This window comes from Zalophus californianus, chromosome 9 (assembly GCF_009762305.2).
Source record: "Zalophus californianus isolate mZalCal1 chromosome 9, mZalCal1.pri.v2, whole genome shotgun sequence".
In the NCBI taxonomy this organism is placed as follows: domain Eukaryota; kingdom Metazoa; phylum Chordata; class Mammalia; order Carnivora; family Otariidae; genus Zalophus; species Zalophus californianus.
In genome coordinates this window covers 41,139,634-41,161,513 of record NC_045603.1, presented here as the reverse complement: position 1 = coordinate 41,161,513, position 21,880 = coordinate 41,139,634, and the positions used below count along the sequence as shown (strand labels likewise).

The window sequence follows — 21,880 nt, the reverse complement described above, 5'->3', positions numbered from 1 at the left end:
TGCTATGGCGATTCCTCATTTATTATGTTTTTTTAAATTGTGAGAGGATAACGTTAATTAAGCTAATTAACCTCAAATCTCAGCGATTTGGGAACAAGTTTTATTTGTGCTCATGCAGCATGGTCATTGCAAGTTGGCTATAGCCCTGCTCCTTGCTTAAGACTGTGACAGCGCAACTCCTCCTTGGGACATGTGGTTTCTTGGCAGAGGGAAAAACCTGAAAACCATGAGCAGTCTCTTAAAACTTCTGCTCCAAAGGGACCCTCATCACTTCCTTCTATATTTCTTTGGAAAAGTAAGTGTATAGCCTCTGCTGAGTCCAACATGGTAAGGATATACAAACTTCCTCCAGGAAGGGACAGCAGATATCCTGACTGATGTTATCACCTCCTGCATGCACCCGTGAAAACCCCAAATCCAAGAACCACTGACTTATAGTAAAGAGATGGTGATCATTTTCTAAAATTATTATATTAAAATATAAATACATAAAATATTAAAATCTTATTTTAGTTTTAAAATTACAAAATATTTCCAACATACAGAAAAGTAGAGATTAACATAATAAAAACAGGAGTACTTATATCCTAAAATTACCAACTGTTAACATTTGCCATATTGACTTCAGATCCCCTTGTTAAAAAAGACATAGGGGCGCCTGGTGGCTTGGTTAAGTGCTGACTTTTGGTTTAGACTCAGGTCATAATCTCAGTGTCGTGAGATGGAGCCCTGCGTTGGGCCCAGCTCTTGGTATGGATTCGGCTTGAGATTCTCTCCCTCTCCCTCTGCCACTCCCCGCCTCGCATGCATGCTCTCTTGCTCTGTCTCTATCTTTTAAAAAGGTTCTACGTATTTATTTGACAGAGAGCACAAGCAGGGGGAGCTACAGGGAGAGGGAGAAGCAGGCTCCCTGCTGAGCAAGGAACCCCATGCCAGACTCGATCCCACGACCCTGGGATCATGACCTGAGCTGAAGGCAGACGCTTAACTGACTAAGCCACCCAGGCGCCCCTAGAATCTTTTTTAAAAGAAGAAACAAAACATTGTAGATGAAGTTGAAGCACACCACCAACCCCATATCATTCCCCTTTTCAGCCCCTACCTTCTAAGAAGTGACTATCCTGATGCGAGAGTGTATTCTTTGCATCTATTCTTTTATATATTTATTACAAAAGTGCTTTAAAAATATACATAATGAGGGGCGCCTGGGTGGCTCAGTCATGAAGCATCTGCCTTCGGCTCAGGTCATGATCCTGGTGTCCTGGGATCGAGCCCCGCGTCGGGCTCCCTGCTTGGCGGGAAGCCTGCTTCTCCCTCTCCCACTCCTCCTGCTTGTGTTCCTGCCCTTGCTCTCTCTGTCAAATAAAATAAATAAAATCTTTAAAAATATATATATATATACATAATGTAAAATGTACATGTCTTTTACATTTTACTTTTTCCACTCAGTATTATATATTTTAGATGTATCCCGGTTGATGCATGCAGATCTAGTTATTTCATTGAAAGTATCCAGCAGTAGTATGTGATAGGAATAGATCACTATCCACGTTGTTGGAACTTTGCTTATAGTTTTTTGCTGTTACAAAAATGGAATGATAAACACCTTTGTGTGTTTTTTGTATAAGAGAAAAGTTTCTCTATGATTTATGTCCTCGAAATGATTGAAACACTTCACTAGAGTGACCTTGCAGGGTTGAAAGAGCTAATTGCTTTTGCATACCAAGTTGAAGCTTTATAGATGGCAGCTCCGAAGGACAGACTTAACATGACATGAGGCCCAGTGTTACCTGAAACCATCTGGACAGAGAGAGACAGTCTGACAGGACTTTTCTGGGCCTCTGAGACATGCACAAAGCAGCAGAAGACAATTGCCCTAGAAAACTAGCAGCATCTCCGCTGATGTCAGTTTGAACAGATGAGGACTGAGAAGCAGTTTGTCCTTCCTCAAGCTGTGATGCCGTGTGGCTGCAGGGAGGCAGGGAGGACCATGGTGAAATTGCTCTTGCAGACCGCATCTACTTCCTGCTTGTTACATTCTAACAGACGCCCGGTTTTGTTGGAGCGTCAACCCCGCCCCTGCCGAGCCCATGTGCTTCAGTTGCAGGGATAGGTCTAAAAGGAATAAAGGTAATCCTGCACCCCATGCTAATAATTGGTCTAGAAATGGACATGTTAGGCAATTTGGGCCAATAATGAGGAGGGATTTTCTGTAGGAGCTCTGCAAAATTTCTTTCTTATTCCTCTGGAAGGCATTTCAAAGATTTGTTTCTTTTCTTCCTCTGAACTTGGTTTGTGTGGAACTGTAATTGCTATAGGCTGATAAAACTGGCATATGGAATAAAGAACAAAAGGGATCAGAGTGAAAATGAGCTGGAGTTGTCCTGCCTCTATACTTCCATGGATGTAAGCACCAGGGCTCCTTGTTGAAGCCAGTCTGAAGTATGTGTTTTTTTTTTTTAAACATTTTATTTATTTATTTGTCAGAGCACAGTAGGGGGAGAGGCAGAAGGAGAAGCAGGCTCCCCGCTGGGCAGGGAGCCTGATGCGGGACTCAGTCCCAGGACCCTGAGATCATGACCTGAGGTGAAGGCAGATGCTTAACTGACTGAGCCACCCAGGCGCCCTGAAATATGTTTTTAAATACTTGCCACTAAAAGTACTGCTTCTAGAGAGTGGCAGGAAGTGTGTGGTGGGGGAAGGGGATTGAATTGACTGATATTATTCTGAAATTCACTGAAATTAATTTGTGCCACAAAGTAGAATGAAGGCTTAAAATAGAAATTAATTTCAGTCACAGAATTTATACAAGCAGTCCTTGCTTTGCCCAGTTCTGATATGCACACATGTCAGTTACCATGGTTTAGTTAAATAACACCAGTCCCCCTGCCCAATAGCACAGCTCAAATTTCAGTTACTATAATATATATTAACCTTGAGTAATTGCATAAAGTACAAACTTGGCCGCTTTAGCCCACAAATCACTACATAAAAACCAGATGCCCATCAGGACCAATGTCTAGTGTCATTCCTTTCAAAATTTGTTGTTCACACAGTCTGTTCACACAGACAGGAAAGCGTAGTCATATTGCGTCTTTTTCCCAATTATAGGAACACATGACATTTTAATAAAATGAATACTCAAAACAGAGTTTGTCAGCAAAGATGAAAGTGAGGCAAAGAAACAAAAAGTGATAATGCTTGAATTGAAATTTGAATCGGATGTCCACATAGGAAGAAATAGTGGACAGTGTTGATGTTGACACTGTCACCACTTGAGAGACGCTGGATATGCAGTTAGAGGCACTTAATGAAGGTGAGCTCATCAGCATAAGTGATGATTATGGTGAAAAGGATGAAGATGCTCCAGATAAAGTGCTGCCTGCAAAAACTTTACATTAAATGAACCCTTGGAGATATTTTATGGAATTAAAAGTACAAAGGGGGAACTTGGGTGGCTCAGTCGGTTGGGTGTCTGCCTTCAGTTCCGGTCATGATCCCAGGGACCTGGGATCGAGCCCCACATTGGGCTCCCTGCTCGGTGGGGAGTCTGCTTCTCCCTCTGCCTGCCACTCCCCCTGCTTGTGTGCACTCTTTCTCTCTCTCAAATAAGCAAATAAAATCTTAAAAAAAATTTTTTTTTGTTTCTTGTACTTACCATTTTCATGTTGCGGTTGCACTTGAAGCTACCCCGATCACAGGGTGTCCTATTATGTGCCCTTCAGCTTGATTCACCTGCTCATTGAACGTGATGCTAGGCTATAGATAAGAAAAACTTAATTTCTGCTTTGGAGTGTCTCACAGTGCAGTGGGGGAAACCAACTCATTCTTCCTGAGGGACATTTGAACTGGATTTTGGAAGACGCATGTGCAACAGCTCAAAAGAGAAAGAGAAGTGAGAATGGGAGTTGGGTCTTTTAGGGACAGAGGATGGCTGGGGCAAAGGCATGGATGCAAAAAGGAATATGAGGAAAGTGGGCACAGAGAGTGACATGATGGCTAGAGGTGGATGGAAGAGAAGGAGGGAGGAATGGTGGAAACAAGACTGCTGGACTTTGTGTAGAAATTAGGAAATATTCTAAGTATTTCCAGCAGAAAGTTTTAATGCAGGGAATTTGGTGCTTATAAAATCACTGGAAGGCTGGGAAAACAGAAGTGTTCAGATTATGTCACCATGGCTGCTACCCAGAGGTTGGGGGGATGCTGATTCCCCTCATGGTTGGGAACAGGAAACCGTGGCCAGTATCACAGCTGGTGCATGGTCTTGGACTAGACCAATACTAGCATCAAGTATGGTTGCTGCAGAATCTGTGCTTGAGGAAGAACAATCCCAGCTGCTCTGCTCTCTACTAAGTCCTGCATGAGAATATTTATAACTGACAGAATCATAGCTGGAACCTGGTAGCAAGCGGATCTGAGAAATGTAGTTCCCAGTCTTTCAGAACCTGTGATAAAGAACCTGGAAGAGGAGTAGAAATGAACATGAGGGTCAATAGACCATTTCTAGCATAGCTGTGTGGGCAAGCTGGGGCCAGACTGTGAAGAGACTAGAAAGCCACCCTAAAAGGGTCAGGAAAATGCTGCATGGGATGCTCTTGAAAGCTCAGAAGCAGAGTTACAACAATTCAATTTTTTTTATAAGCATTGGTGGCATGGTAGAAGCCATTCTTTTAAACTAAAAAAAAAAAGGGGGGGCCCCTGGTTGGCTCAGTTGAGCATCTGACTACTGATTTCAGCTCAGGTCATGGTCTTAGGGTTGTGGGATTGAGCCCCACATTGGGCCCTGTGCTTGGCTCAGAGTCTGCTTGGGATTCTCCCCCTCCCCCTTTAACCGCCCCCTCTGTCATTCCCCCTGCGTGTGCTTTCTCTCAAATAAAATCTAAAAAAAAAAAAAAAACTAAAAAAAAAAAACACAATAAGCTATACTACAATTATTTACTCAACAACTCTTTGGTACCTAGAACCATGCAATGAAAAAGCCTTCAAAGGTGTTTTTTTTTTTCTTTTTAATAATTTGTGGTAACATCCTCCAATGCTCTTTCCCATTTTTTATTGGTTGCACATTTTTTGGAAGACACTGAATACAGAATACTCTTTTTTTTAAAGACTTTATTTATTTATTTGACAGAGAGAGACACAGCGTGAGAGGGGACACAAGCAGGGGGAGTGGGAGAGGGAGAAGCAGGCTTCCCGCTGAGCAGGGAGCCCGATGCAGGGCTCGATGCCAGGACCCCGGGATCATAACCTGAGCCGAAGGCAGACACTTAATGACTGAGCCACCGAGGCACCCCTATATACTCTATTTCTTCTTGCAAATTTAAGTCTAATAAATCCTGCAGTAAAAATAAATTAACTGTTTAATTTTGCTTAATTGGGACTACCCACTTTTATTTGACTCTTAATATCTATTAACAGTTGAGTTCTTCAGGGCATAGTTGGGGAAAGACTGGATGCTTGTATAGAAGAGCCATTTCAATGGAAGACTACCAGCAGGCTGTTTACAAAATGGGATGGAAAGAAGAAAACTATTTTAGCTTTACTATTTATTAATTTCTTCAGCATTTTCAGGTCCGAAAGTACATTGACCTAATCAAACTGATCTAAACACAATTAATAGCTGTCAGAAATTACTTTTATGAGATAGTCCTTAACAATCATCTAGGAAAATGCAAATCTTAGACAATGGAAGTTTATAACTATTGTGACAGGATGTTAAATAGCTTGGCTGTAGCATCAAATTCCAAAGAATCGATAGAGCAGGTTTTGCAAATAAGTTATACAACTATTGAATCCCTTCACCAGAAGCCTCGAAAGGGTGGAGCAAATAGAAATAAAAATGGATTTTGTGATTTCTTTGGAGAATTATGCTGTGGCTCCACACCTCTGCCTCCCTAGAACCACGAAAGGAAGGTGGGGAGGGTTGTTGCTTGCCTCTCTCTTTTCTGGGGTCTGACTCTGGGGTCTGACTCTGGCTGATGTACGGGATGTGGGTGAGCCAGCAGTTCTGGCAGCAAAAGGAAGGAGATGCTGCTGAGTTTGGCGGGGGCTTCTCTCCAAGAATCAGGGCAAAGGACACAGCAGGTGGGCTAATGGCGGACAGAGACAACCTGGGACTGTTGTAAATCCCGCCCAAGAGCCTGTGTGGAATGAACTGCAGGAAAGCTAGAGACTGAAGGAGAATAGTAGCTGGAGGAAAATGTATTGCCTGCATCACAGGAAGTTCAGGCAAATGTCCCCACGCTTTGACCTTGCTGGGGTTAGAAATCTAGGCAAGCACGCCGAGGAAGGAGAAATGCTAGGTAGAAACAAAGATCCATGCCCGCCTTGCTCATCTTGAGCCCCAGGTGCAGAAGTTTTAAATGCTCGTTTGCATAATAAATTGAGGCTGTCCTTGTAACCTAAAATGTACAATTTCTGTTATTGACAGTAACTAGAGAGGTCACAGCACCTGACCTAAAGTTCATACAGGGGTGAATGGGTTACCCCTGTTGACTAGGCTTAAAAGGAACACCAGGAGACAAAATTGCTTTCATGATTACCTCATGAGTCCTGCTTGTTCAGTGTACTTACACCATTAAAGACCAACAAGGAGGGGCAGATGGGAGAAGATATTGGTAGATGCCTGTAATAATAGCACAACCCTGTATTATAATATACCACTAAAGGTATGCTAGGGAGATCCTAATACTGGTGTTTGTGTAGAAGCAGATTTATCATGAGTTATCTCATACAGCTGGCCCTTGAATGACATGGGTTTGGACGGTGCAGGTCCACTTACATGGACTTTTTTCGGTATATACAGTACTGTAAATGTATTTTCTCTTATGATTTTAACATTAGCTTTATTGTAAAAATACAATATACAGTATTTATATAAAATGCATTGTTATTGGTAGAGCTTCTGGTCAACAGTAGGCTATTAGAAGTTATGTTTTTGGGGAGTCAGTTAAGCTGGACTTTTCCTGCACAGGGGTCGGCGCCCCTTAAGCCCCGTGGTGTTCAAAGGTCAACTGTATACGCCTTGTGAGAAGGGAGGTTATGGACTGGGACAGGAAGTGATGTGTCGGAAGAGGTCATGGTAAAATGATTGGTGAGAGCTGAATTGAACAGCCCTAGTGAAAGGGCAAGCCCTGTTGTACGGGGTCCTGTGGTTCCTCTGTTCACCATTTTGGGGGCTGCTGAGTTCCCAGACTGGGTTTGATACTGGATTTCAAAGCTAGTGTTTTCCCTAGTACCTCACAATTTAGCAGGAGGAACCAACACCAAAGTAACCTAAATGACTCTGCAAGTATAACAAAGTAGGGAAAATCAGATGAGGTCTGTTCGGTTGGCTCTGAACTAAGGGTAGGCATTTGCTAGAATGAGAAGCATTTAACCTTGCAGATGTCATGAAAAGTTGGGGAAGTGGTCTACATTTACCTGTGATTCTTAGAAGTGGATAAGCCTCAGAATCATCTGGAAGCTCCGAACCTGAGATGCTGACTCGGTAGAAATCAGAAGCTCCAGAGCATCGTCCTCCTACCCTTTCAAGCTCCTGTGTAATTCTGACACATTAAGTTTTGATGTTTGGGAACTACCGGGAGGTCTCAATAAAAAGATCTGGTTTGGGTTTATGAGGGCCTGGTTTGCTGTGCTGCAACTGTTAAAGGTTTTGCTGAAATTGGTACACACGGCCTACCAACAAATACAACCAACCTCTCTTGTGAAATGAATTTTTATTGCTATTTTATAAAGCTTAATATCTTTCTAAAAGAAAAAAGAATCAGTTTACATGTAGTAAAGTTACAAGTAGGTAGCTATAGATAATATAGCCACGAGAAAAAAGGGCAAACCTAAATAGTATGAAGACAAAAGCGGTAAGCAGCAATAAAATTAACACCTACAAAAAACTAGCAGTGCAATAAGATTAGCTGAAAGCAGCTTTACATTGAAAAAAAAAAGTTATTTAAATACAGAAATAGCACCTTACAAAAAAGAATTGAGAAATATGTAAACTTGGTAGGTAGATTCAAGTATAAAAGTTATACTCCCAACTCTTGTACCAGAATGAAAGGGTTTCACAAACCCTGGACAGTGTAGGGCACACACACCTCCCTCAGTGCCAACGCAAAGCTGAATTTCCTTAGCAGGATCCCCAACAGTTATTTTTGTCTGTTACTAAGTTATACAATGATAGACTCAAGATTGCCATTGCTTCTTCACTACCCCGAACACCCACGTCTAGCTTAGCAGCTTCACTCCCATCAGTTGCTCTATCAGAAGCATACGGTTTTCCCGACAGAAACAACCCCTGCATTATTTTATTTTTATCTTTTTACACATCACAAAGCCACATTAAAAAGTGGGTACTGAATACAAAAGGAATTGGTTCTCTGTTTTCTTTTCTGTTGCTGAGTATGGTCACAGAGTCATAAAATTCTGATTTATGGGGTTGCTTCTTAACACCCCTCAAGAACCGTGGATTCTCTGAGGTTTATATGGTCATATCATGAACAGAATAAAAAAAAAAAAAGGATAGCAAAGAAGTTAAAGTAGTAAGTGGCGAGCATCCAAAAACAGTGTGGGGAAAATCAGATTGTGATTTCATCTAAATGTAGACCTCTCAAGTGAAAATATTTTGTGGAAGTTTTTAGGCATGGTGGATTTAAACACGCACGTACCCTGTGCAGATAAGGATGCTGTGTGTCCTGTACTTTCACTGAAAAAGGCCTATTTTTGTTTCAAGGTGAACTCCTCATATTAACTCTGGGTAACCATTACTGGGAGGTTGTTGATGATTAGAACCATAATTTTATCTGTTTAACACTAGAAAAGATTGTAAAAAAAAAAAAAGATAAAAAATGCCATCTTGTAAACTTTAAAAGTTTAGTGTTGATAAAAATTTTATATAATAACAAATTTATTTAATCTGGCTACCTACCTCAAGTTTTCAAAAATCTTGTGGGGGTAATAAGGCTAATAGTATCCTGTAGTTAATATAAAGCTACTTTACTCAGACTCCCAGAGTCTCTTAAATTAATATTTTTATTTCATATAACATTTTATTGGGTCCAAAAATAAAAATAGAATCCTACACCAAGATTCCAAATCTAAGACAGAAGCTTAAAAAAGAAAGGAATGAAGAAAGGAAGGAGGGAAGGAAAAGAAGGGAGAGAGGAAGGCATTTGCTGGAAGAGACAAGAATGAGGTACATCAATAAACCTAGGAATACAAAGAGCTAGTTTGGCTACTTACTGAAATCCTAAAGCAATATGGTTTAACAAAGGGGTATTGCATAATAGTTTCCAGAATTGTACTCATGCTAGAACAATGAATCCCTGCACTCACCGTTCTTATTTTTCAGAAACGCTCTGAAAAATAACTGGTTTGAATACTCTTGGATACTGAACATAATGTGTTCGTTTTCCCTCTTACCTTCCACAAATAAAGAAAAAAAGCCAAAGGAAAAAATAAAATGATCACCTATCGGAACTATATCAATTTCTACATCATTACTCTTCAGAATTCTACCAAAGTGTCCCATCCAGGTTCCAATTATAATCACTTGCTACCATCCTGATTTATTCAATAGACAGCAATTCTTCGAAGGCATCCATACCTGTTACTCTACAGTTAACATTTAAGTAAAAAAACCCACGGGGCACATAGTGAAGGAAACTGCACAGGGTAGTATTTTTACAAATGAACAGTAAAACCTTATTGTTCACACAGGTCAGCTCTTAGGCAGCTAGCATGCATCTTGCTTCTCATGCCCAGACAGGCTCAGCACAGTTCATTATAGCAAGTGGGCCATTCACAGTTATTTTGGTCGTAACATTCCGTCATGCATACACATTTATCCACATTATTAGTAGGTTGTAAAGTAAGTGCAGGGCAAATTAGAGGAAAAAAGCACAAACATTCAAGTCGTCATACCCTGAAAAACATGTATTTTGCTGTAGTTGTAAACTTTTTGCACTAAATCCCATTTCAGGAACAAAATAAATACCATAGGATTCACAACTGGAGTCGGCTTCCTGATGAAGCCTAAGGAAGCAGTAGCTTTTTTAAACTGCAGAAAAGAAGTTTCTCTCACCACAGATCTAGACTCAGGGCGAGGGGGAAAAACCAAGAATGCTCACCCTAGTTAAGTGCTAGACAGCTCCCCCAGTAAAACCACAAGGCTCCAGTAGCCTGTTCAGATCGACTTCCAGCAATAAGAGGATTCTTGCATCAAAACCATAAAAGTCAGTCGGTGCTTTCACTGTGACACCACGCACAGAGTCTGGACTCTAACTGATATTAAATGCACAAATAACAATTGCTTTCAGGAAAATAGATGATTCATGGTGATGGGAAATTAACATTAGAACTGGTAGGTGAAAGAGAGGACGATGTGTGCAGATGATGGTCTGCATCCCGCTTTGCATTCAGCGTCAGGGCATCACCTGGAACGGGGTGGCAGGTTAGTGCCCACCCCGGCCTGGCACGGCGGCAGGTTAGTCAGCCTCGCTGCTGGGGATTTCCAGTCTCCTCTGCGCTGAGCTGGTGTTTCGTGTCAGATTCCTTTCTCTTCTCCTAAGGACGGGGTCTCCGAGGCTGCCAGGTGTCTTGAAAAATGTCTCACGATGTGTGCATCGGATGCTCTTGGGGGTCACAGGAATGGGGGACTAAAAGAGCAAGTAAAAACAGAAGTGAAGTCAAACGTTCTCGGCCTCCGAACTAAGCCCTTTCTTGACCTGTGTCAGTACGATCTTGATGCAGGCGTTCTCCTTCTTTTCGCTTTTCTGTCCCACTCGTCTGCTTTATCTCCTCCCCAACAATTCTCACAACCGGAAATTCACTTCTTTGTTTTGTGTGCAGAAAGGTAGCCTAGTGAAGAGGTTGGGAGCGTGGCACTGGCACAACTAGCTGGGTGACCTTGGGCAAGCTACTTAACCACGCTGTCCCTCAGTGTTTTCATCCATACAATGGGGGTGACAAAGTGACGACTTTCACAGGGCTGCACGAATTAGAAAAGGTAATATTTATAAAGCACTTTGGACTGCGCAAAGCAAAGCATACAGTAAGTATGTGTGTCTTGGCTCTTTTGTTTACTTGCAACTTTGTATCTTCTTGTGTTAAATGTTGCATATTGATCTCCTTAATGTGCCCTAAAAGAGCAGGGACCATTATTCTGTTTACTGTCCTATCTTCACTGCCTGCATGAGTGCCTGGCACATAACTGGTAATCAGAAAGCATGTCACATTATCATCACCTTGTTTAAAAACTAACATGTTTAATTTCATCATCTAGCAAACTTGTGAGCCTCTAACTTGTCTAAAATATTTTTGGCCACAAAGTATAACTCTTTATCCATGAGAGAAAGCAACCACTCTGAACAATGCCTGAGGCATAAGAGGAAATCAACACATGCTTACTGACTGAAGTACAAATGGGAGTTTGGGGGAAATATAGTGCTGATTAATTAATATTGATTATAAAATTCATATATGTACATTTGTGTGTTTGAGTGTGTGTGTGTGTGTGTGTGTGTGTGTGTGTGTGTATAGCCTCCTAAACATTGCATTTTGAGAAATGACAGATGCTAGGTATCTTTGCATTAGTATCCAGACTTCTGTTTCCCTGAATTGTTTCTATAGCTGTACAATGAAAATTCATGGTGCTCTCCTTTTATTCATCTAATGAAATGAAAACCTGAAGAAATCATCTGAATATTCAGCATTCATCAGCAACCCCTTGAACTATCCTTAAAATAAGTCCCTCTAATTTTAAGGAACAGATTGACAACTAAAAAATATTTTTATCTTTAAAGCATAGCATCTCCTGCCTCCAGCCTCCATGCCTTATAAAGTAAGCAGATAACTTCTGGGTCTACGACAGAAGCTGGGTAGACCCTGACCTGGAGCCTCTGCCCTGCAGTCATGGGACTAAAAGCAAAGCTCATGAAATGCATACTGACCCCATCACAGAATGATGATCTTCCTGGGCTCACAGTAGGGCTCACCTGTTGTAATTTTACTACGGAGACAGGTTGCCCCGCATACGCAGGGGATTCAGGCTGGATGATGTTGTGTGATCTTGGCATCTCCGGACTCAGATTGAGTGAGCAGGGACCCTGAAGCTGAGGGTCTGCGGAGGGGAGTGCTGATGATTTTGGATTAACCATGTTTGCAGGGCCGATGAGAAGATGAGCTGTTGATCCAAGGCCAGGCAAGCCAAAATTCACAGGTCCCGCATTTGGGAGAGCACCAGGGGCAGAGGAAAGCGGCCTGGGCATAGTGGGAGAATAGAGAACGGGGAAAGGGCCCAGCGTCGGAGATGGTAAGACCATGCAAGGAATGCTGAGGGATGGCAGCTGACCTGAAGGGGGTCCCATGGCATGGGGGTTCTGACTGCCAGATAAGAGCACATTGAAACCATTTAATCCTGAAACAGAAGCAGACCAAGATGAAAGTCAACACAACAGTAGGTACCATAACAGTTTCACATTCTCCCGCCGCCCTTCCAAGTGGGAACCCACAATGAATGGATTCTACCTGACCAGGCCAACCCCCTTCCCATGCTCTCCCCACCCTCACTGCTTCTCCCAAGCAGTGGCCACCAGTGAAGTCCCACATCCCCTTGTGTGATAAAGTGGTGGATGCCTGTGTCTCCTGAGAGGGTCAATTAATGTGTGTTCCACTGAATGCAAATTGAGGAGGAAAGTGAACTTGGATTGGAAAGATTTTATCTTTTATTTTTATAAACTTCTAACAAATTTATATTTCCCTCAACTTGGATCACAGGCAACAAATCCAACAGTATTAATAGTACCTTGACTTTGTCACTAGTAAAAAGCACATATATATTCATATAACATTATAGCTACAGCAGATTCTTATTAGATTGTGAAGCTTATTATGACTTTGAAATCATGAGAACACTGGAACTACTGTCAGATCTTTTTATTACTATAATTTAAAAATTTTTTTTCTAACAATATTTCAGTATAATTGGCTTCCCTTATTATCCTATGTATTTAATTCTATGCATTTTTTAAAAACATTCTGAGGAGGAATCCACGGGTTTTACCATAATGTCAATAGGTCTTTGGCCCAGAAAAAGCTAATACTCCCTGTGCTGGGCTGTCATTTTCATTCAGTAGGGACTGAACCTGTTTCTTGTTTATCAGTGTATCTGCATGACTATCATGCTTACATTAAACCTGCAAAAAGTATTTGCTAATGGAATAAAGAATGTTTTGTAGATAACTGAATAATAACACCTACCTAATCTATAAGTGAATGGAAAATCGGGAAAATCAATTTTAGTCTTTCTGCATCGATAGCAGCTTTATGTACACAATGTGTGTCTTAGAAATTAGGGATCTATTGTATTTCAGCTTTATTTCAAAAACTGACAGCGTTTGAGTCTTACTGTCAGGCACTATTATCCGAAGTGCTTTAGATGTATTACCTTATAAAATTTAGTTCAATTTTGAAAGCACCCCCGCTACACAGGTGCCATTGTTAGTGCTGCTTTACCAGTGAAGATGGCTGAATACTTAAAGTTCATGCAGATAATAAGGGGCCCTAATGTCCAGCCCTCTCCAGACCTGGCCCTCGACCACAGTGGCAAGCTCAGTACCTCTGGATATTCAAAACATCACACTAGCTGTACATGGTGGCCAATAGGTTCATACTGTTCAGTAAACTGAACCAGTGCCAGATTCTGCTGAATTATAATAACAGAATGATCTTTTGAATTGTGCTTTTTTAGCAAATAAAGTTTAATGTGTTAAAAAAAAATCACTTGCCCTAATTATTTTCATAGTGTCCTTCGAGGTGGCTGAAGTGAAAGCAGCCTCTACCTTCATTTCATAGATGGGAGAAAAGAAAAGGGCTGAGAGTAAAATGGTTCAGAGGCTGTGCAGACAGCAGCTCACTGAAGAACCACTTTGGTCGGGTGACATGGACAGAAATGTAAAAATCTAATTTATGATCTGACTACCCCAAGGGGCCCTAAGACATGATGACACCCCTTACCAGCTGGCGACTGCACATAAAGGTACTGCAGCAAAGAGGGCTCTTTGGTGCTTTCATTTTCTTTTGAAGACTTTTCTATCTCTGTGTCTCTCGAAGGATTTCCCCACTCAGAAGAAATGAAGCAGTTGACCGTGGCCTTTCCTGAAGCCTCCTCTGCAGCCGAGACTTGGGCCTCCATGTGAATGTCTTCGAGGGTCACTGAGCCTCTGTTACCCGGGGTCTTGGGGGAGGCAACGTCTGTGGACTCTGAGGGTTTCTAAGCAGAGCCAACCAGAACCAGAAAAGCAAGTAAAAATCCCAGCGGTAAATCTTGATAGCAGCTTTCTCGACATAGCTAATACATAAACAAATAGGTCAAAGACCACTGCGTGCCACACAGAATTGTATATGTCTGAAAATCAGTGTCCCGTCATGTGCTTCCATAAGCTTAGGATTCTTAAGCATAGAAATGATGGAGGTTTTTTTTCTTTAAGATTTTATTTATTTGACAGAGAGAGACACAGGGAGAGAGCAAACACCAGCAGGGGGAGTGGGAGAGGGAGAAGCAGGCTTCCTGTGGAGTAGGGAGCCCGATGCAGGGCTCGGTCCCAGGAACCCGGGATCATGATCTGAGTTGAAGGCAGACGCTTAACGACTGAGCCACCCAGGCACCCCAGAAATGATGGAGTTTTAACGATGACAGACTGGCTGTGGTGTTTGGACAATGAGGTAAATTTCGGAGCTGCTAACACATAAAGGGTGGGATGCCAGTCTTTGGCCCAGTAAGGACTGCGGAACTGGCCCAAAGCCAGCCTTGGTTATCTAAGACCTATATATACCAGTCAGTCCTTCACTGCTGTTCTGCAACCCCAGGCTATACACAAAATTACAAAGATTCGCTCTGGCAAGAGAAAGGAACAGAAGAGAAAGGGTCCTCAATAATATACTGATATCCCTGAGTGTGCTGAGCGAATCCAGCACAGACTGCTATCATGATGGTGCTTCTGCTTCCTGAGAGTTTGGTCAGATCTCATTCACCTCTGAAAGGCTACTAAGTGGGAGATGTGAACAGCTCATATTTTTGTTGCTTTCGTTTTGTAGCTGGGGAAACAGGATCTCTGAGCCATGATAACGGACACAGACACCGAAAGACCAGCAGCACCCACACTGCCGACTCTGGAGCTCAGGTGCATCCTGGATTCAGATGGTTATGTTAGTGATCTCAACTGGTTTAAGAAAAAAAAGGAGAGCCAAAAGACAGGGAGGAAATATACAAACATGTTAACAGTCATTGACTCTATGTGGTGGGATTATGGGTCTCTTTTTTTACACCTTTTAGCATTTTACACCTTTTAGCATTTTACACAAAGTAGGAGTTTTAGAAAAGTCTCTTTCCTTACAGTACTACTTTATGGCAAGATTTTATGGCAGAGCCAGTCCCGGGCTTAATTATACAAGTGATACCTGAAATACGTCACATTCCAGACTCAACAGCTTATTAGCATCTGTGCATCTCTACTGGGAAGGAACTCTGGGTTAACGGGATGTCATGAAGCATGCCCATCTGAACTCCCTTACCTTGGGCATGACAAGAGCTAGAGGGCTGTCTTCGTAGTCCCTGCTCTGTCTTTTAGTGGCTGGCTCCTCCTCCTGAGGCTTCCTCTCCTCCCCGAGGCGCTTCTGAACTGAGGGTGTGGATGGCTGCTTTGCTGCTGAGACTTCTGCGCTTCTGCTGTCCCTCTCGGAAACCGGGGACGGTCCCTCCTGCAGGCTCCCATACAGCATGAAAAGTGAGGTGGAGGGCACGTACACCATAGGCTGGCTGGCCAGCAGGGCTGGTTTCAGGCTCTCCACGTCCGAGGCTGCAGAAGCTGGTGAGACACCCATTTGTCCAGTCAGACTGTTCTGCACAGGGAAGGCCTGCAGGTCCATTTGGGCCACAGAAAAGACTTGGTGTGCTAAAGGATTAGCACAATATTCTGAGTCAACAGACAGGCCAGGGAAAGGAGCAGCAGGGTCCAGGCTGCTTGATGGAGGCATCACTCTCTTACTGGCAAAGGCTTTCCTCCTGCAGTAAAAAGGAACATAATGGGTCCCATCAAGTTATCACATTCCACCAGCTCCTGATTCTCTGCCTTCCTACAGAGAGATGTATCAAAGCAGAAATGAGATAATGCTGCCCGAGCTGATACTAAAGTGTGCCCCCTGAGCACCTATTAGCTAACTCCAGAGGCAGATAACCATATAACCTGGACGGATGCTTAGGGAGGGGGTGGGTGAGCGCTTGGGGGGATCTCAGGTTAGAGCTCATGCGGGCTCTCCCCTGCCTCCTCTACGTCTAATAGCTATCAGTCACATACTGATGGTGACCGCTACCATAACAGGCCCGCAGATGCCCTATGACTAACATAATCCTAACTTTACATAATTATGATAGTTACCCCCTGCCAGTTGACGAGGGAGGAAAAGTGAGGCTCAGAGACTAATCAGCCTACTGAAGGTTAGCCGCACCGCTTGCATGTGAGGAAGCTGGGCCTCACACTCAGGCACTGGGTGATGTCCTGGGTAGGTAGCCGAGACTGGACCAGAGTTTCATTTAAAGGACCCATCTGGTGTGTCTCAAATCCACTGTGAGATAAATGGAGTGGGCAGTGAGTGAGGAAATAAAGTTACCTACTAAATTATTTTCTGTCATTCTTGTCCCATTCTGCTCAGTATTCCAATTTTTAGGCACAACATGTTCAAAATTAAGCCCTATTTAATATATGAGATTATAAACAATGTCTGGGCCTTTTATACAGAAAGACTTCTAAATATTAAAAAACATTTATGTTTTCAGTGTATTTTTGGAAACATGAGGAAAACCTGTTTAAGACTCCTTTAAGAACTAGTAAACAGAGGACAGGGATTTCTTTGAACCTTTTTGATGGAATCAGTAAGACCTATTTTGCCCCGTCTCTTTGTCCACGTGCTGCTGGGAATCAAATGGAAGGCCCTGGGCTGCAGAGATGAGTAAATCTCTCTAACCACAGTCCCTCTGAATGAGAAATCACTACTGCTCAGCTCTGTGAAGCTCAAAATACCCACACTGAGTATATCCCCCACCGTCCTATCTCCAGTCATCCACCTTCAACCTCCCCATCTCCACCAACAGTAGCACCATCATCTGACACCCAGGTGTCCTTTGTGAGGTCTCTTTCTATCTTACACTGATCTCCACTCCTTTCCATCTGCAGCTGACAGGACTCAGACCTGCACCACCTCACACTAGAATGGCTGCAGATGCGCCTTCCCACCTGCTTCAAGCAGCAAGAGTGTTCTTCTCCAGTAAGTCTGATGTAGGTCTTTATTGTCTGTCTCATAAACCCAAACTCTTCTTCTACCTGGCTTCCAAAGGGTTCTTTTTTTCCCCCAGTTTGATCTATTCACCTCTAACACCCCGAGTTCTTTTTACGAATGAGGTTTCCATTTGCTATCCTATTTGTACAAATCGTTATGGCTAAACTAATCAGTGTATGGTCCCCGTACTCCCTTCACCCTGCCTCACAGTCTGTTTCTTCCCAAATCTGTCATTAAAAAGCTCTCTTGTGGGGAGCCTGGTGGCTCAGTTGTTAAGCGTCTGCCTTCGGCTCAGGTCATGATCCCAGGGTCCTGGGATCGAGCCCCGCATCAGGCTCCCTGCTCTGAGGGAAGCCTGCTTCTCCCTCTCCCACTCCCCCTGCTTGTGTTCCCCCTCTCGCTGTGTCTCTCTCGGTCAAATAAATAAATAAAATCTAAAAAAAAAACCCCAACCAACCAACCAAACAACAAAAAAAAAACAAAAAAAACCCTCTCTTGTTCCCACATTAGCATTTCCTCTGCTTCTTCCCATAATATTTGATTTCCTTCAAAATCAGACCCAAAATTTGAGTCTGATGGCCTGGCTTTGAATCCTGGCTCTGTCACTTCTTAGCCCTGTGACCTTGGGCAAGTTATTTTACCTCTTCGGGTTTCTGTTTCCTTTCTGTAAAATGAAGATAAGAGTACCAACCTCAAATGACTGTTGTTGTGATTAGATGAGTTAATACACATAAAACTTTCAGAACGGGACCTGGTGGCTCATAAACAAAATTAGCTACAGTGATCATAAGTGATTCCAGGAACTACAATCATCAGTTCTCAGGGCCATGTTAGTAGTGAAATGTCTTTTTTCAATGTATTTGTTTTTACTTTTCCCCCCATAAGCTTTCATTAGCTTAGGGGATACATTTTTCTTTTTTTTTTTTTTAAATATTTTATTTATTTATTCATGAGAGACAGAGAGAGAGAGAGAGAGAGAGAGAGAGGCAGAGGGAGAAGCAGGCTCCCAAGGAGCAGGGAGCCCGATGCGGGACTCGATCCCAGGACACTGGGATCATGACCTGAGCCGAAGGCAGACGCTTAACCATCTGAGCCACCCAGGCGCCCTTAGGGGATACATTTTTCATACTTTTGTGTCCGTGATGCTACATCCAGCACAATGATGGGCACAAAGGGGAAACTTAGAAAATTCTTAATAAACAAATGGCTAATTTAGGAGCAAGACTGCTAAAATTTACCTTTTGATGGGGGGCATTTCAATGGAGTCAAAGTTAACACTAGAAAATAGAAAAGAATACACTCAGGTCCCTGTGTGGCTCAGTTGGTTAAGGGTCTGCCTTTGGCTCAGATCATGGTCCCAGGGCCCTGGGATCAAGTCCCGCGTCGGGCTCCCTGCTCGGCGGGAAGCCTGCTTCTCCCTCTGCCTCTGTCCCTCCCCTTGCTCGTGCTCTGGCTCTCTCTCTCACTCTCTCTCAAATAAACAAAATCTTAAAAAAAAAAAAAAAGAATACATTCAGAGTTTTTGAAGACTACTTACTGTGAACTGTCTTCTATCTTCTGTCGGTAAACAGCTGCCAGACTTCCAATTTCTAAGGAGTAGCCACTTGATCCTATAAAGGAAAATAAAACCCTAACAAAATATGGCAGGGGACTTATACACACCAATTATATACAGCTGGATTCATTATTCACTGCTCAGGATTATAAGATTATTTCAAATCCATTCTGGTTTTGATTCAAAGAGAGAAATTTCCAGAAGCTAGCTGTTAATGAGGAATTCAGGTCTCATCAATAATTAGAAAACAAAACAAGTGTTGCTTTGTAAATCTGATGAGTGTCTGACGTGCATCAAACAGACCAGCCTTGGGAAACCAGGTGATCTTCGCTGGTGGACTAGGATGAATTTCAGGCATGGGGCCATGTTCGTTCCCTGGGAAGCCTGCAACTCTTTTACCCCCAACCATCATTTCACTTCAGGTCAATGGAAAAAACAGGCAGGGCCTAGAGTCAGCTTATTTTAAAATGCCTGAGTAGGGTGACTGTTATAGGGCGGCTGATGGATTCCCCAGATTATGGAAAGGCAGATACCTTGTTCTTTATAAGGGCTGCTGGGTTCTGAGTTCACTTTCCTCTGGATCCTCTCAGAAGCCTGAACTGTGCTGAAAGAACCATGTCGAGCCAGCCTCTGTTTTGCACAGACTTGAATCTGGCCATATGTTTCTCTTTTCAATTCTGGTAAGACAGATGCAGAAACATCCACTAGTTCTTCATCTAAATAAATGAGAGAATTGGTAGTGTTGTTACATAGCTATAATTCAGGATAATTTTAGCCTTTTAAAGATAGAGCTTTGAGAGCCTGTAATTGTAATGGAGCTACCCTATAAATCAAAAACTAAGACAAAGGAATTTTAGGAGCCTTATCTCAAACCCCAATTTCTTCTGATGTACTAATTTTTTTAAGAGTCAGTAAAAGACTGTAAAGTGAAACTGAATCCATATATATTCTAAAATTATCTAAACTGCAACAAAAGTAGAGCAAGATGTTCTCCAACCCAAATTAGAATGGACCTGACATTTCAGATGCTTTCTTTGGGCAGAGATATCAAAGGAAAACACAACCATGCTCAGCCCAACATGCATATTCAGAGATTTTAACATTGATGGAGATCGGCCTCTTAGGCCACAGCTCTATGGCAATGAGTATAAGAATCTATTATGCTTTATTATGTCTTTCTTATGCAGTAGGAGGCTCAGTTACTAAGTGACCAAGGGAATAAGGTCAGCAAAAACCTCATGGTTGAAATGTTGCAGAACAGTGAGAATAGAAGCACCTTGGAGGCCCATTTTATGCTTAAAGGAGCCTGTGTAAAATCAGGACAGAATTTTTTAGATAGAACCAGGCCTGTATTTCTACAGAGAAATAGTCCCTGTTGCTCAGTCATTCCTACCCTGTTCCTCTGTGTGATTTTTCTAAGTTCAAAGCTTGCACGTTTTAATTATAAGACTAATTTAATAAATGGAAAGCTAGACTTACATTTTCTAAAACACACAAACATTTAAAAAAAAATCACCTTTACAGTTTTCTTTTTCTCATAACAAAACCCCCCCCAAAATGGTCTTTTTAGAAAATCAAAAAGAAAATGGGTCAAGACAGTAACAGGGAACAAATTTACCCTCCTTCCTTAAACACAGTATCATACAAAACATTATAAAACAATGGCTTTCAAGATACTGGACAGCAGGAGACAAAGGGCAGTGATCCTTAGAGACAGGAATCAAATGAGGTGAGACCTATGATTGCCCTCACTTATTGCCCAGAGAATATTTCCAGGTTGGAGTACAGGGAAGGGAACCTGGACAGAGACTGGAAGTCTCCCCAAGTTGAGGGTGGAGCTGGAAGCCAAGGCAAGCCAGGGCAGCTAGAGTTTGCAGGGCAAAACTCCAGAGAGGAGAGCCATATAAAAAGAATGCTGGAGATCTGCAGAAGGTTCCCCCCCATCCCCACCCCTTAAGTATTCAGTGGAGTACTCATGCATGTGAGGAGACTACCCAAGGTCAGGAAAGGAACCACTTAAGAGGAGCAAAAGGAATAGTGTCTGCAGCTCATCCAGGGCTGGGAATAGTGCCTATTGCCAATAGCCAGGATGGAAAAATCTCCTAATTCATGGATTACTGGTTAGAATATTAAAAAGGGTATTATTGCCTCAGTAGTGGGGATAATGCATTAAAGACTAAATGCTGATGATCCTGTCTACCAAAGCTTAAAAACAAGACCTGAAAGGTTCACTGTTTCCAAGTAACTTCACTGCATCACAGAACAAAGCTGAAGAACATTTTTAGAAATACTGAAATATCTAGCACCCAACAGTATGTAAATCTCAGTGTCTGGCATACAATTAAAAATTATCAGGTATACAAAGAAGCAGGGAAGTATAACCCACAGTGAGGACATAAATCAACTGAAATGGATTCAAAAGTGACACAGATGATAGAATTAGTGGACAGGCACATTAAAACAGGTAATATAATTGTACTCCGTGAATTCAGGAAACCAGAGGAAAGACTAAGCATATTAAGTAGAGACAATGAAAATATTAAAACTCAAGTCAAGTCAAACTTCTAGGGGTAAAAACTGTAATGCCGGTGAAGAAAATACAGCGGATTAATGGCAGATTAGACACTGCAGGAAAAAAAAAGTGAACTTGAAGACACAGCAATAGAAACCATCCAAAATGAAACACAGAAAAGAGAATGAAAGAAACTAAACATCAGTGAACTGTGGGACAATTTCAAGCAGCCAAATATTAGCACACCTGGAGTCTCCAAAGAACAGAAGAGGGGACAGAAAAAAATATTTGAAAAAATAAGGGCTGAAAATTTGCCAAAGTTGATAAACACGTTCAACCCATAGATCCAAGAAGCCCAACAAACCCAAGTATAAGAAAAGTACATCAAAGCACACATATCAAATTGTTTAAAACCAGTCAGAAGGAAAATCTTAAAAGCAACCAGAGAAAAAGACATATTACATATGGAAGAACAAGATGATGATAGA

At 42.2% G+C, this 21,880-nt stretch overlaps 1 protein-coding gene across 4 annotated transcripts in view; it reads right to left on the bottom strand.

Annotated features, from left to right (window-relative positions):
- Nucleotides 1-7,716: 7,716 nt before the first annotated feature.
- Nucleotides 7,717-21,880, bottom strand: part of E2F7 (E2F transcription factor 7) — a 39,414-nt gene continuing 25,250 nt past the window's right edge. For 3 of the 4 annotated variants that reach the window (XM_027595796.2, XM_027595795.2, XM_027595798.2), the window contains 7 exons: nt 19,414-19,596; nt 18,863-18,935; nt 18,564-18,602; nt 15,565-16,054; nt 14,008-14,263; nt 11,988-12,409; nt 7,717-10,649 (listed from right to left, as the gene is read on the bottom strand). In XM_027595796.2, the coding sequence (XP_027451597.1) occupies nt 10,479-10,649; nt 11,988-12,409; nt 14,008-14,263; nt 15,565-16,054; nt 18,564-18,602; nt 18,863-18,935; nt 19,414-19,596 (1,634 nt within the window). In that variant the 3' untranslated portion in view covers nt 7,717-10,478. The remainder of the gene's footprint in view (nt 10,650-11,987; nt 12,410-14,007; nt 14,264-15,564; nt 16,055-18,563; nt 18,603-18,862; nt 18,936-19,413; nt 19,597-21,880) is intronic. The other variant, XM_027595797.2, reaches the window with a different exon arrangement.